Source organism: Lampetra fluviatilis, chromosome 30, assembly GCF_964198595.1.
Source record: "Lampetra fluviatilis chromosome 30, kcLamFluv1.1, whole genome shotgun sequence".
NCBI lineage: Eukaryota > Metazoa > Chordata > Hyperoartia > Petromyzontiformes > Petromyzontidae > Lampetra > Lampetra fluviatilis.
In genome coordinates this window covers 7,659,988-7,674,878 of record NC_136304.1, presented here as the reverse complement: position 1 = coordinate 7,674,878, position 14,891 = coordinate 7,659,988, and the positions used below count along the sequence as shown (strand labels likewise).

At 48.4% G+C, this 14,891-nt stretch overlaps 1 protein-coding gene across 1 annotated transcript in view; it reads left to right on the top strand.

Annotated features, from left to right (window-relative positions):
• Positions 1–14,891, top strand: part of LOC144943321 (neuronal PAS domain-containing protein 3-like) — a 90,035-nt gene that overhangs the window by 68,654 nt on the left and 6,490 nt on the right. The window contains exons 5-7 of the mRNA XM_078870696.1: positions 6,869–7,052; positions 9,759–9,874; positions 12,497–12,732. Of these exons, the coding sequence (XP_078726822.1) occupies positions 6,869–7,052; positions 9,759–9,874; positions 12,497–12,732 (536 nt within the window). The remainder of the gene's footprint in view (positions 1–6,868; positions 7,053–9,758; positions 9,875–12,496; positions 12,733–14,891) is intronic.

The following is a 14,891-nucleotide window of genomic DNA, read 5'->3' as shown; positions in this document are numbered from 1 at the left end:
GAAGCGGCGGGTGGGGGTTGTGGTTGGCGGGAGCGCAGTGGGGCCCGAGAAAGTGAGCGGTTAAACCCACGGCTCTGTGAGACGCATGAGAAACATTTGGCCCTTCATACGTGCACGGTTTTTTGTTTTACCGGCGCGATCGTTAGCGCAGTAGAACATTAATTTTAAGAGCGCTCTTGTAAGTACTGGGGAATATTCTTTGTGGTGCGGATGGTTAATTTGACCGCGGCAATTCCGCACAACGGGATCTTCAATGCAGCAAGCTACGAGGCTGTAAAATAGATTCCGTGTTTTTTTTTATATTTAAAAAATAAATATCTCCCCCGCCGCCCGCCCCCCGCCGCCGCCTCCCAAAAAATCAAAGCGTGAATGCAATCGAGTGGGCTCGGCGGTGCAGGAATTAACAACAACAAACGGGACAGGAGGCGCTGGGCGCTTCCAGCGAGGAGCGAAACGGCAGCCGCGCTTGCCCCGGCGTTTTATGCGTTCGGCAACTTTTCACGATTTCACTTTGAATACAAATCAGTTCACGCGTACATTTGAGATTTTCGGAGGGCATTCGTCTGCAGCTCGATGTCTGTTCACGGGAAGCAATTCGTACCCCAATTTGAGACTATTCGCCTGGAAACATCCCTGAAGGTTTCATTTCTTGCCATCGGGGCCCCCGCAGTGTAAAGTGCAGTCTCGCACTGTTATCTCTCTGGCCTTGTGCTATGCAGAAGGCCCGTTGCCCGAAACATCGCCTATTATGTCTTTTTTTTAGGGCCACGGTATTACTGATGGAATGTGTTTGAGCTTTTTTGTCCGTTCCATGGACACTGCAGTGCAGTTTCCACGCTTCACTGGGAGCCGATCAGACCCTCCCTAATGCGATTGGGCAACAGATGCTTGCTACGGGGGCTCTAACGACTCGCGCCTTTGCGATTCAATGAGTTGTCACGAATCGGGGCAGCAAATTGATTCAATTAACTATTTTTTTTTCTTTTCTCTATTTCAGTGAATGTAGTAGCGGCCTCTATTGGCACGTGGGTTGGCAAAAAAAATATGTTCCATAAAGGTTCGGTTGCTACACGAAAAATGTGACGTGTGCATCGAGAGCCAGTGACCAATCAGTGCTTGAGACTCGTCCATCATCAGCAGACCCAGAAATAATCATACGGGCAAAATGTATCATCGTTTTAAGAATATGTCATAAATATGATGCGCCTTTCCTTCCATTTGGTGGAAATGTTTGAAGCCAGATTTATTACAACAAATTAAATGACTTTAATATAGGAGCTGAAGGAGGCTACGTTATAAATGATTCATTAATGCAACACAATATCTGTAAATAACGTGCACCTAATAAAACAACACGGGATATTTTTTTAACTGCAGTTTCACGGCCAAAATTGTAATTGCATGTAAGTAAAATTAATGTGCTCTTAGATTTACCTGAAAACACAGTGATAACACTGGCTGCTTGTATTGATTAAAGCCATAATAACGAGTATTTGATTTTAGGCTCCTGAAAGCACTCGAATGAACAATTGTGGAGTTTTATCATTGTACGTTTAAAATAATACCCATTGTGATAAAACAAGACACAACACATGCACTCACTCACTCACTCGATGATGATGATGACAGCGACAGCCTTTAAACGCAAAGTGGCCCTGATGTCACGGCCACCCTTGTGCCGAATTTGGAGACCACGTGAAGTGGCGAATGCTCACTGGCAGAAGGTCACGTGGCAGACACAGATGTTACGAGTTAACCGGGATTACTCACACTCCCCACAGCATCACCGCCTCGCTGTGTTTCAGTCGCCCGACGCTCCGATCGTTGTTGTGCGCATCGCTCCTCCAGTTCCCATCACTGACAGTTATCCAGCAGCATCTTTGAATTGGCCTCCTCCACAGAGAGGCAGACCTCGTCACCGTCGGTACCAGTCATCTGGAAATCCACTCGCCTTCTCCTGGTTCACATCGGCCCATCTGTTCTGTAACCTGCGCCAATCCCAGCCTGCATAGCTCTATCCAGCCAAAGAGGATGCAGACACGAACACGCGTGTACACGTGCTAACATGAAAACCCCCTTGCTTGAACTAGTAGCTTCACTCACTCGTAGAGGCCACACCATTTGAGTATTTGGAAAACTTCAGACTTTTTAATAAATGCATGCTTCCTGTGCGGTGCAATGATCTAAATGTCACTCTGAATCATCTAAATGTCATAGTTTAGGAGTGCTGGTCAGATAACAGCCCCACACCTGCAATGCCAAGCAAGCCTGTAAATGTACTAACCAGGCTTGAACCTTAGTTTCTGAAGAATCCTCTTGTGCGCCTGGTTTGTAGCCTGACACGGCAGGCATGGGTTTGATAAACATGCAATAACAGTTCGGAATGCAGCACTCCATATATGTTATTTACAGTTGTATATGATGATGTATTGTTTATTTCAGTGCAATTAATTGGTCATATTTTGTAAACATATTGCATATTGTAAAAACACTTTTATTTTTAAAAATGTTTACAGGTAAAATTTTCAGCGCCTAGGTTGGTGCAATGAAAATGCCTCTATAAATTGTAATTATATCATTGCCATTCCACTGCCATTGTGTGATGGATCATAGCCACACTATAAAAATACGGCATTAACAAAAAGGGAAAAGTAATAGCATGCTGCTGCAGTATTAATGTTTTAATGCAGGATTGTGCTTTTCTGCATACACATGTAAAAATATATGAACGTAATTTTATTTATGCGGTAACATTACAGGGCCCTGTTTATGTGACATGTGATAATGCGATCGGCAGTGTTTCCAGAGTCCAGACTTGATTGCCAGAAAAATCATATTCCTGTGGATATAATTAAACCTTGGCCTTTTCACATTACTATTGAAATTGGCTCTCAAAGACGAACACCCATGTAAGCATTGCCGCACTCTGCAATTGCATTTTAGTTTCACCTAACGTGGAAAAAATTGTGAGTGTGTGGTGCGTGATGTGCGTGCGTGCTGATGAGATTCAACAGATCGACCCGCGCATGTCTGTGCTCTCAGGTCCGAGCCAAACACGTACAATGTGTGTGTGCCTGCAAATATATTAGCTTGTGTACGTGTATGCGTATACACGTACACATTTACACATGCATGTGGATACATATGTGCGCGTGTTTGGACTTGTATGCGCGTGGACATGGGGAGCGATAGTGTAGTAGCGGATAGCGTGCTGCACTACGAACCTGGATACCAGAGGTGTGGACTCGAGTCATGTGACTTGGACTCGAGTCAGACTCGAGTCATGAATTTGATGACTTGCGACTCGACTTGGACTTGCATAACAATGACTTTGTCCCACCTATGAGATGTGGACTCGAGTCATGTGACTTGGACTCGAGTCAGACTCGAGTCATGAATTTGATGACTTGCGACTCGACTTGGACTTGCATAACAATGACTTTGTCCCACCTATGAGATGTGGACTCGAGTAATGTGACTTGGACTCGAGTCAGACTCGAGTCATGAATTTGATGACTTGCGACTCGACTTGGACTTGCATAACAATGACTTTGTCCCACCTATGAGATGTGGACTCCAGTCATGTGACTTGGACTCGAGTCAGACTCGAGTCATGAATTTGATGACTTGCGACTCGACTTGGACTTGCATAACAATGACTTTGTCCCACCTATGAGATGTGGACTCGAGTCATGTGACTTGGACTCGAGTCAGACTCGAGTCATGAATTTGATGACTTGCGACTCGACTTGAACTTGCATAACAATGACTTTGTCCCACCTATGAGATGTGGACTCGAGTCATGTGACTTGGACTCGAGTCAGACTCGAGTCATGAATTTGATGACTTGCGACTCGACTTGGACTTGCATAACAATGACTTTGTCCCACCTATGAGATGTGGACTCGAGTCATGTGACTTGGACTCGAGTCAGACTCGAGTCATGAATTTGATGACTTGCGACTCGACTTGGACTTGCATAACAATGACTTTGTCCCACCTCTGCTGGATACCCATATTTGATTTCCGCTCATGGCCAACACCAGTAACGATTATCTGAATAGGCCCTGGGCCTCCCCTTGGTCGACTCAGTCTCAAATGAGTACCTGGTGCAGTATGTAAACATTGCTACAGGGGAGACAAAGGCGGTCGGGCGTGGTGCTGCCCACCCACCCCCTCGTGTTTAGAAACTTGCATTTAGAGTATTTGTCTGCTATACATTTCCACGTGAGAAGCTACTTCGTTGAGCTATCATTTGTGGCCAAGTCACTTCTGAAAAATAACTAACTCAGTGGGCCTCACCTCTTAAAATAAAAATATTTATATAGTTCCGTGTACCATTCCAGCCTTAATAGGTGCTCGCATAATTAGCACTTGCCCCTAACAGTCTGTTAAAGGCTGGAGGGGGGATCTTTGTCTTTGCTAAAACAAACCAGAATGAACAGCCGTCCCTTCTGCATACGATGTAGCGATTAGCCGTGTGAATCGTATGTATGAGTCAGCCACTATATTCGTTTGTGGTGGCCACGCATTTATAAAGCAGATGTTGGGAATGCATATTTGTGCGTGCGTGTGTGTGTGCGCTTGCTGATGTGTGTCTGTTAATGAAACATGGTAATATTAGTGGGGGGGGGGGGCGGGGGGGGAACAACACAAATATGATTAAGAAGAATGATATTGTTTACATCCACATTCATTTTCTTGGAATGGCCACCAGCACGGAGTTACGCAAATGTGTACCCAGCAGCGCCTGTAGTGCCTCTGTCGTGATAAGTGTGACTTTACATCATCCATTAGCCCACTGTGAAGGACAGGCGAATAAAAACATCCATTCTCAAAAGACGCACCAAGTGGACTCTAAATGGTCTTTTAAAAAAGCACGCAGGTAGCAACGCTACGGTGCTTATCAACGTTTGCCGTGCCTAGGCTGGCTTTTGTCATAGGAATGTTGCATTTTCCACTGCTGGTTAAGGGTTGCGAGTGGCATTGACCACGATGCCTTTTAATCAAGGAGTCACTCTGACACGTTTCTTAATGTGTGTGTGTATACTGTAATTGTAATCGAGCGGTTAATTAGTGAGCGATGATTATCGCTCACTAATTATTGGTGTGGCGATCATGATCGATCATGATCGCCGCACTAATAAAGCAGAGTCTGTCAATTATCGCACGAGGTGACATTCCATGGGAATACTCTTTGCCATCACCACCGCCACCACCGCCACCACCGCCAGCACTGCTACCAGCATGACCACTGCCACCATCGCCATCACTGCCACCACCGCTGCCAGCACCACCGTCACTGCTACCACCGCCACCACCACCACCACCGCCACCACCGCCAACACTGCCACCAGCATGACCACTGCCACCATCGCCATCACTGCCACCACCACTCCCAGCACCACCGCCACTGCTACCACCGCCACCACCGCCACCACCGCCACTGCCACTACCACCAGTGGCAAGCAAAGCCTTGCCTACACTCCCAGCGCTCCGTGCGGGACGTCCACTGACGCCGTGCCACCACCATGGGCACATCAGGTCGGCATCGTCCCGCCGAGAGAGCGCCCGCGCGGCAGGTCCACCGCGGCAAGGGCGGCGCGGAGACGGAGCGCGGCAGGCGCAGCGGTGCGGGGGGCCGTCGAGCACGGCACCACCGGAGGGACCCTCGGCACTTAGCGCTTGAGATCGCTACGGGGCACACTCTCGTCTATTCTAAAGTGGAAACTAATCTAATCAGCGCAACATTGAGCGGTTTTATTAATAGTGTATTAGTCTATTTTCCAATGAGAAGGGTGTCCCCCTGATCTGACATAAACTGGATGGTGATTGCATTGTTGAAGCCGCGGTTCGTGTTATTGAAACGCGCCGCTTCACCCCGCGACCCCCGAGCAGGCCAATGTGTCCGCGCGTCATAGCCCCGTGCCTGGCACATTAAAATTGCCCGTAATTAAACCGCAGATTTTTAATAAACCCTTTGCCAACTAGAAAATTAATCTCAGCGGGCTCTGAACTTGCTTAATAAATTACACGTAATTTAACCGACGAGTGCGGGGGGAGCTGTACATGTGTATTTGTTATTGTGTATTTCACTTCGTGATAGGCTGCGGCGGCGCGGTCGTTAGCGCACCGCACCACGAACCCGGTGACCTGAGTTCAATTCCCGAAACGTTGCCCCTTCGGTCAATTGACGCAATGACAAATGGGTTCATTTCCATTTTTCATTAACCTGTTCATTATCATGATCAGCCATGATCTTATCCACTCCTATCACATTCCCACGAGTACAATCCGTCTGACTCCTGTGCACCGAGCCAATCTTATCACCCCGTCTTGCGCTGAATGCCTCCTTGGGCACGCTACCTCCTTTGGCTGCCACTCCGTCGTGAGTCTCGACCGCCGAGGCCATCGCGCCGTCAAGCGACTCGTTCGGCTCAAGCCTGCCTGCTGCTCTTTCACCGGCAATGCGATTCGCTCAAATCGCATATGCTGTGCATGGTGGTTAGCGTGTGGCACTACGCGTGTACGCCTGTGGTGGTGGATATCTTTGTCTTTGTAGGTGGGGAGCAGTGGAGTAGTGGTTAACACACTGCGCTTTATGAGCCCGGCCACCCAATCTCGGTTGCCACATCGGTGATGAATATCTGACTAGTCCTCAGTAGACCCAGCTTTAAATTACTACCTGATGTGGTGTGTAAACATCAGTATTAGGGAGGCAAAGGTGGCCGCATGTGGTATTGACTGCTCACCTCATCGTGTGCCGTGCCGGCCTTCGTAGGTGATTCTGGCTGACAGCACTTGCCCCAACACTCCGTTAAATGCTACATGCTGGATCTTTGTCTTGTGTGCATGCGTGCGTGCATAGGTGGAGATGGCTGGCAGCAGCGCGTTTGAGTACGTGCACCCCGCGGACCGCGGGGAGCTGGCGGAGCAGCTGGGCATGAAGCTGCCGTCTGGGCCCGGCACCCCCTCGCAGAGCGCCCTGGGGGCCGCGGAGGACGCGGCCAGCACGGCCTCCTCCTCCTCGCAGGCCGACGGCCTGGACCCAGGTGGGGAGCCTCTCATCGCAGCAGCAACAGCAGCAGCAGCAGCAGCAGCAGCTCAAGGGGGGCCCTCTAGCACACCTTGCATGCCGGCACCAAGACACACCGCTGCGTTTAGAAGGAGCAGGATGGGAAAATGAAACGAACCGGGCTTGCACTGCCGCTCAGGATGTACCGGTCACGCTGCCGTACAGTTCTCCGATGGTTTTCTTTTTTGGGTCATGCCGCTTGTCGTTCGGCACGATGTCCGACTTTTCTCTCCCAAGTGCCGGGAGCTTCGTCCGCGAGCTGAAATCTTCGACTTCCGTTCGCGATGTTCAACATTTTACTGGAAGGTTTTTTTTTTTCAGGAACTAAAGTTGAATGGAAATTGGCTTAGTTCCTGCAGAAGCTCCCAGCACGTGGAGCAAAACGTCGGACATAGGGCAGAAACGACGCGCGTCGCAACCCAAACTCGCACCGGACAGCATATGGCGGTTGTGCTTCATGGCTCGCTTGTGCCGTGGGCAAACGAGACATGCAGCGCTTATAAATGAATAGCAATCCAGTTAACGCGAAGTGCTGTCTACGGTTCGAACGGAAGTTCCACCTATACACATGCAAACATGTGGCTGCGCAAAAAAAAAACCCAGCAAAGACGCCAATCAGTGCCGTAAATAAATACTTGGTTAAATTCGCTCATTAAATGACAAATCAGGAAATCGTTGGGTTTGCGAACTGCGAACCTCGACATTCAGGGGCGAGCAGCTGTCCTTCCATCACCTGGCTCAGTCGCTTGACTTTTTTTTGCTGACCATTCTACTTAAAGCGATGTTATTTACAAAACAAACACCTTACCTTGGCAGTTTTAAAACGTTTTTGTCAAGACCGTACGTACAGAGACCGCAAGCTGCTATTTTGGAACGCCGTTCTCAAAATGATGGCGAGACATCTATGAAAACGCATCAAGGCTACACGTCCGCTGCATATCCCAACAACTAGCTGTTACTTGAAAGCAAACCACATCGCAAGGCTATTTGTAAAAAAAAATCCACATTAGTATGGCACACGTCTACGTGAAAAGCTTCCATGGAAATCGCCGGAAATTGACCTTTTGTTCCGGTCATCGCTCGCTCCGTTCGTAAGGACGGCGGCGTCACGATCAGCGAGGGCTCGCGATGCTGCCCGCCTGCCGTGGGCAGGTAACGAAGTCAAATTTGATAATCGCCGTGGCTCCTTGGCAGACAAACCCACCCACCGTTTCTCCACCGTCCAGCGACTGCCGGCTGTCAGAGCTGATCGTTCTTTTCCAATTTAGCAAAAGGTGCCAGCTTATGAAGGTCAGCCAAGCCAAGGTTTCTCTGATTACGAGGCTCAGGGGCAGTATTTTAAGATATAACTAGTCCGCCTTACCGTTTTATCGGTTTCATTTGCATATAAATTAATCGGCCTTTTTTTTTCTCCCCCCTTCTCCCAATTAGAACGTGTCTGCATATAATCCTGGCATTAATTTAGGCAATTACGTTAAAATGCAGGTGACCGTTAACAATCGCGGGCGAGCGTGCTTGCCGTTTGGATCCCGTGCTAAGACGGCGCATTCAAATGGCTTAATCGGCATTAAAAGTTGGGATTAGTTTATTACGGTCTCACCCATTTCAATAACGTTCCGACTTGGGAGCGACGCGCGACGCACCGCGGTAATGGTTCTCGCGTTGGCATTCGCCCCCCCAAAATTAGAAGAGCAAGATAATGAAATGAACACGCCGCCCCGGCAAAATGCCGAGTATTTTTCCGTGTCGTTTTAATTCGAACGGGATTTTGTTTACGGAAAATCCCGTGACCGTGTGCACCAGTGCCCGAGGGTTCAACCTTTCCACCCGCAATCCCTGCCGCGGAAATGTCATTACTCGGCGCTCATTGCGCCATCAACATTTTGATCGTCACGGAAGCGCGCTGGAAGTAAACCGACACGCAGAAGAGAAACATTCGAAGGTCTTTTCTTTGTTGGAGGGCCTTTTCCAGGATGTGCATGGAAATAAAAACAATGTTTGCAATATCGTCACTTTAGTCATTTTTACAAACGAGGGTATCTGAATCGAACAAGAATTTCATTTGTTGGCATGTGGATGTTGTTTTTTTATTAATACGTACAAGAGTTGATGAAAATGTTATTTTTCAACATGCTGCTTTTTTATTTTAATTTGCAACATTTTATGGGAGGTCTCTCCATCTCGACTGCTGCTCCTGGGGTCTGGAATTCCGCTTGAAATTGGTGCGGTTGAAACTCTGTTGCTGTCCTTATTCAAGTCAGTACTTGAGACCCCATTTGTGTTCACGTGCATCTGGAGATGAGAGTTGCACTTAGACGCTATTTAAATGTAGATTGTGTTACATTGCAACTTTAGGAAGTTGCACTTTGTCTGCGTCGCAATTTCATCACGAATAAATAAATAAACGTCCACGCGAGGTAGCGCATGCCTCATCATCGGTGTGCCGTGTGTACGCCTAAGTGACCTCCTCTGATTGGATGCCACCTCGGCTTGATGACGAGAAACCAAACAAATACACAAATAAAAAAAAATCCGTCACGGACTCTGTGAATGCAGCATGGGAAGGAATCCATTGGAAAATGTTACCAAAGTACCGCAGTTCTTGCAAAGTGGCTCAAAGAATACACGTGTTTTTTTTCTGCTGCAAGACAAACTAATAGGTGTACGCCTCTTGCCCCAACAGAACTGAGCAGTCCGCCTCTGATCAATGTGAGCGAAGGGTTGGATCGCTCCTTCTTCATCCGCATGAAATCCACGCTCACGAAGCGCGGCCTGCACGTCAAGTCGTCTGGCTACAAGGTCAGTGTCGGAATCGCGCGCCGAGAGTGCAGGCAGCGTAACTGCACCGGGGCCCGTGGGCCTTATGGGTCCAGGCAGTGGCCTACGAAGAAGAGGTAGAACTTGGACTGGTGGGGGTCTATTTCATTCGAGCACAGGCGTCTGAGAGAGAGAGAACTTTGTGGCAAAAAATAATTCACAATGCAGAAGGTCTGGAAGAGAACGTGGCAGATGAGTGTTGTGGATGGGATTTGGCAAAATTGATTCTGCTGGGTGGGACACTTATGCAGGATCGAGGAGACCGGCAGTGGAATACAGTTTCTGGAGAGTTTCGTGACCAAGGTGGAAGAACTAAGAGCTGACGGTGGGATGCGGTTAGGGTTAGATCTTGGTGGTGGCATCTCTACTCTGCAGCAGCTGCGGGAACCGGAGGAGGGCAGCGAGCGTGGCGAGGGTTGGTGGCATCGAATGCTTTGGCCATGACGATGTCGTAGCGACCTTGAATCTTGACCAGGGCCCGTGCCGGCCACGCTCCGCTGCTCCCCGCTGAAGGAACTTCTCAGCGAGTTCTCAGCTCCTTCTCACTTCCAACCCTACCCTGCGGAATTAGTTACCGCGCCGTGTACTGGTGGCGTCGCTTAATTTGAAATAGCCTTAATAATTGCCACTCTGCTGCTTGACACTACGCAGAGTGGATGGTGAGGCGATTGCTTAATGAGCCATGTTGGAGCAACTTATTCAGTCGTTGAAATGTAATTTAATTCGGCGTAACGCTGCATTTTCTCTCGACGCTATTCAATTACGCTTCTTAAGCGAATTGTACTTTTTTGTGCGGCTCTGGAGGCACGTGCGGCCGCACACTGGCGACCTGTCAGACTCGGGCGTGACCTCGCATATGCCCAGCATGGCAGAGGCCGCCCTTCCTCGGTCCTCGGTCACTTTGCCGGGAATGTCTTCCATACGGAGCTTTCACGACACACACACACACCGTTCTGCTGAAAGTTGAATGCAAAGCACGGCTTTATCTGTATTGATACGTTTGTAATAGCTGCTGGGTGGACGGGTGGGTTTGGGTGGTTGGGTTTTGGTGGTTGAGTTTTGGTGGGTGGGTTGGTGGCAGTAGTCAGCGGCTCTCAGAAGTAAGGGCTTGGCGTTCCCTTCACCCAGCGGTTGTGATGGCAGACGGCACGATCATTATAACTTTGTCTACCATTCAGCCCTCTCTGCTTTGTCACATTGTTTTTGCTTTGAATAGTTCGTTCTTCAATACTGCCTGCTGCATTAGTTGAGTTTGGAATTATTATCTTTCAACATTTTCACTTTTTTCACTTATTTGCCCGGACGTTTTATCCATTTGCGCTCGATTGCAATGTTTCCCCTGTGCCTTAGCTGTCGTTTACTCATCATTGTTTTCCGAATAACCTTTGTTGTTCAAAATCCTTCCACTTCCCAGCCGTTCCGTCTACTCGTATTTTGTGGGTCATTCATCCTGACGCAGACTCAAGCGCGGCATAAATTGCCGGGTGATTACAGCGGCATAGTTCCTCACAAGGCTTGGGCAGGGCATGATTTCTCCACCCTCAACAGCAAGGGGGGGGGGGGGGGTGGCAGCAATGAACTATTTTCCAGAGCTCAGCCCTCGACAGCTCAAGCTAAACTTGGGCCCTGGGCTTGAAACTTGGGCTTATTTTTAACGTGAGGTTTGCTACTGCCCTGTTCTCAGGATAATAACATGCACTTCACCTCCCATGTTTTACAGTTATTTATTTAATTTAACCAGGTGAGAAAGTAAAAGTTTCGGGTTATATCTTATAACCCAGTGTGTGTTTTTGTGTGTGAGACCAGATCAGTGTAACTTTATTGACACCAGGCACAGGCTCGGGGGTGGGTCTTACATTCCGCGGCTGTCAATAATCCGTGGAATTGGGTAACAATCGGAGTTTGCGTTGCCACGCGTGAATGCACTCAGCGTAGAGGGTCGACGGCAGTCAGCGTGTGGATAGCGGCCAAGAGGCCCTTACCTGCCAAGTGGCTCAGCTCTGCCCGTGGGTCCCAGATGAGCCGCACAAACGATTGGCCAGCGCGATTCTGGAACATTAAATCCTGCGGAAAGTCCATCGGCCAAAAAGTTGTTCAACTTTTATTCTGCCCTCTCGGCACTACTTTCAATTTCTCTGCATTTTTTTCCTTTTTGCCAACTGCTGGCCCACCAGTGACTATGCCAAAATAGCGCCCAATTATCTGCCTCTGCCGACAAAAAACTCGCGTGTACTTTGTAGACAGGGAATGCATCACCTGCACGAGCGTGTGTGTGTTTATGTTTGCTTGCTTTTTGATCGAGGTCGATATCACGAAGCAGCCAAAATAACTGAGCTTTGACATGTTAATGAATCGGCAAATCCATTCTGGTGCTGCCTATCCACTGTACGATTTGAAATAGCTCCATGCACGGAGCAAGTGCCCGTTTCAAATCCATACACCGGATAGATATGCGCCATCGAGGCATTGAGGAGTGCTGTTGGGGTTGGGGAATGAGTAAAGCCGTTGACAGCCGACACACTCCCCACTCGCTGAAAGTACGCGAGCACGATTCGGAACGAACGGGTCGGTGACGAGGCGAGCGTTTGTCGCGTGCGCGCCCAGGTGATCCACGTGGTGGGGCGGCTGAGGGTTCGAGCGGCCTCCTCCTCGGCCGGCGGGACCTCGTTGGGGCCGGCGGGGGACGATGGCGGCGGCGGCGGCGCCTCGGTCCAGCTCCTGGGCCTGGTGGCCCTGGCGCACGCGCTGCCGCCTCCCACCCTGAGCGAGATTCGCATCGACTGCCACATGTTCGTGACGCGGGTCTCCCTCGACCTGCGCATCCTCTACTGCGAGAACAGGTGGGGGAGCGGAGGCGACGTGAAAAACTATGCAACGTTTTTTACGTTATTTTATTTAACTCACTCTGTCTGTTGTTTTTCTTGTTGTGGTTGTCGTTGTTGTATCCTCAAATCTTGTAACTCAATTTTAACCCACTTCCCAATGTGGTATCGACTGCAAACTTGGTGTATTTATGTCATACTGATGACAATACTATATTCTATCATAAAAATATATAAAACATATGTTTTTAAACATTCTTTTTTATATGTTATGTTTCGGCTTGGGTCTAATTGTCCACGGTCAACTGACGTTGGCTGTAATTGGCCACGGTCCCTTACGTTATGGTAAGCTTCGGAGCCACATCCTGGAGTCGTGGAGTTCTTCCATTACTAGTACATTTCATTAAAGCGTGTTTTTTTAAAAGTTTTTTTAAATATTACTTATTTAACCAGATAAGGGCCCACTGAGCAATACAGATATTTTTCAGGAGCAACCTGGCCACTAATTATAGCTCAACAAAATGGCTAATCATGTGGAAATTTATATCAGGAGCCAAATACTCTAAATGCGTGCTGATTCTAAATGTGGAGGGAAAAACCGGAAGGCACGGAGAAAAATCGACACGACCACAGGGAGAAAAACATGCAAACTCAGGCGTTGAGGGTCGCGATTGAACTCACAACCTCCTGCATACCAGGCGAGGGAGTTAACATCTCGCCACCACGGCGCCCGAGTCCCTGCGCTGCCGTTGCCACAGGCGATGGAAATCCGACTAAAGCTGTGCCAGGAACGGGCCAGCACGGCACGATTGTCGTGTCAAGGCTTCGTGACCTTTGACCCTTCCCTCCCATCGCCCCCTTCACTCCCTGCTTGCCTTGTGGGACCAAAATTCACCTATTTCATATATTTAAGTTTTCCATTCGTGGTAGTTTTATTGACAAAAGTGTCGAGTTATCGTTATCTTTGTTTGTGCACCACTGCCAAAGCAGTATCACAAGCACATGAACAAAATTCAGATTTTTTTGTCAGACACGGTTGAATGCATGCTTGGGTTCGCTTACATTATTCAAAGTTAAAATCTTGCCTTTTTAACTTTTCGGCTGGGATGCCATTGGCGACGTATCCTGTTTCCACGTTACGTAATGACGTAACGACTGTTCCCGAGGGTGATCGACTAAAAGCGTGTAGCTCCCTTGCCAAGGCAGGCTACAATGTCCTCGTCGGAGCCGCCTAGCTGCCGTGAGGATTCGGGCTGGGCCCACTTTCCCTGTTCGGGAAACAGGCCACCCAACTCCTACGAATGGCTGTGGAACTCATCACGAGTATGATTAGGGTTCACGTACAAAACCAGAGATGGGGCTTGGGTCATGGATAAGGCTCAGTGTGTTCGGTGCTGGGTAGCTCATTTGTTAGGGTGAGTGTCAGGGCTGGGATCTGATCAGCTGGCTGGCTCTGCCCTCTGTTTGTTTGCAATGTTCCCCAACTGCCAAGAATTTTCTTTTCACTTTGTCTCTGTGACCGCTCGCATAAAACACAGTTGTGTTGAGTGATTTCTTTTTTTCATCCTGTAAATTGATGGGACATTCAAAAAACAAGATCTCTTATTGGAATACAAATGAGCCATCCGTATGTTACGCGTGATGCACACAGAATATATTTCGTCATTTGAATCTCACTATGCCGCGCAGAAAACATTTTGGCAATCATCAGGCATGTGCGGCTGGTAACTGCTTCACTTATATGTGAACGGAGGTAAATTGATCAATTGGTGCACTGTGGTGGGGCGTGAGGACTGGAGTTTGAGAACCCTGCCTGAGCCCACCGATCGCTGTCAACAGTTAATTGTGTTTTTGCGGACCATTGTGCAACAGTGTTGATGTGTTATATAATTGTTGTTAATGCTGTGGATGTTAGTGATATGTCGTATTATGGTTGTTGTTGTTGTTGATGTTGCGATTGAAAGTAGGTCAGCCAGCGAGTGTCGTTGTTAAACGAATCCTAAGAAATCCATAAGCTTGCAATTAACTTAAGTTTTATCCCACGCAAATGCAGAGGCAGTGCTCGTAACATATACTTCTAAATTTTAACTACTCTAAAAGTGTAGTAAAATGTTAATTAGCCTTAAAAAACAACTTTCTTTTCATTGGCTCAAATAAAATAAAACAGTTGCGCAATG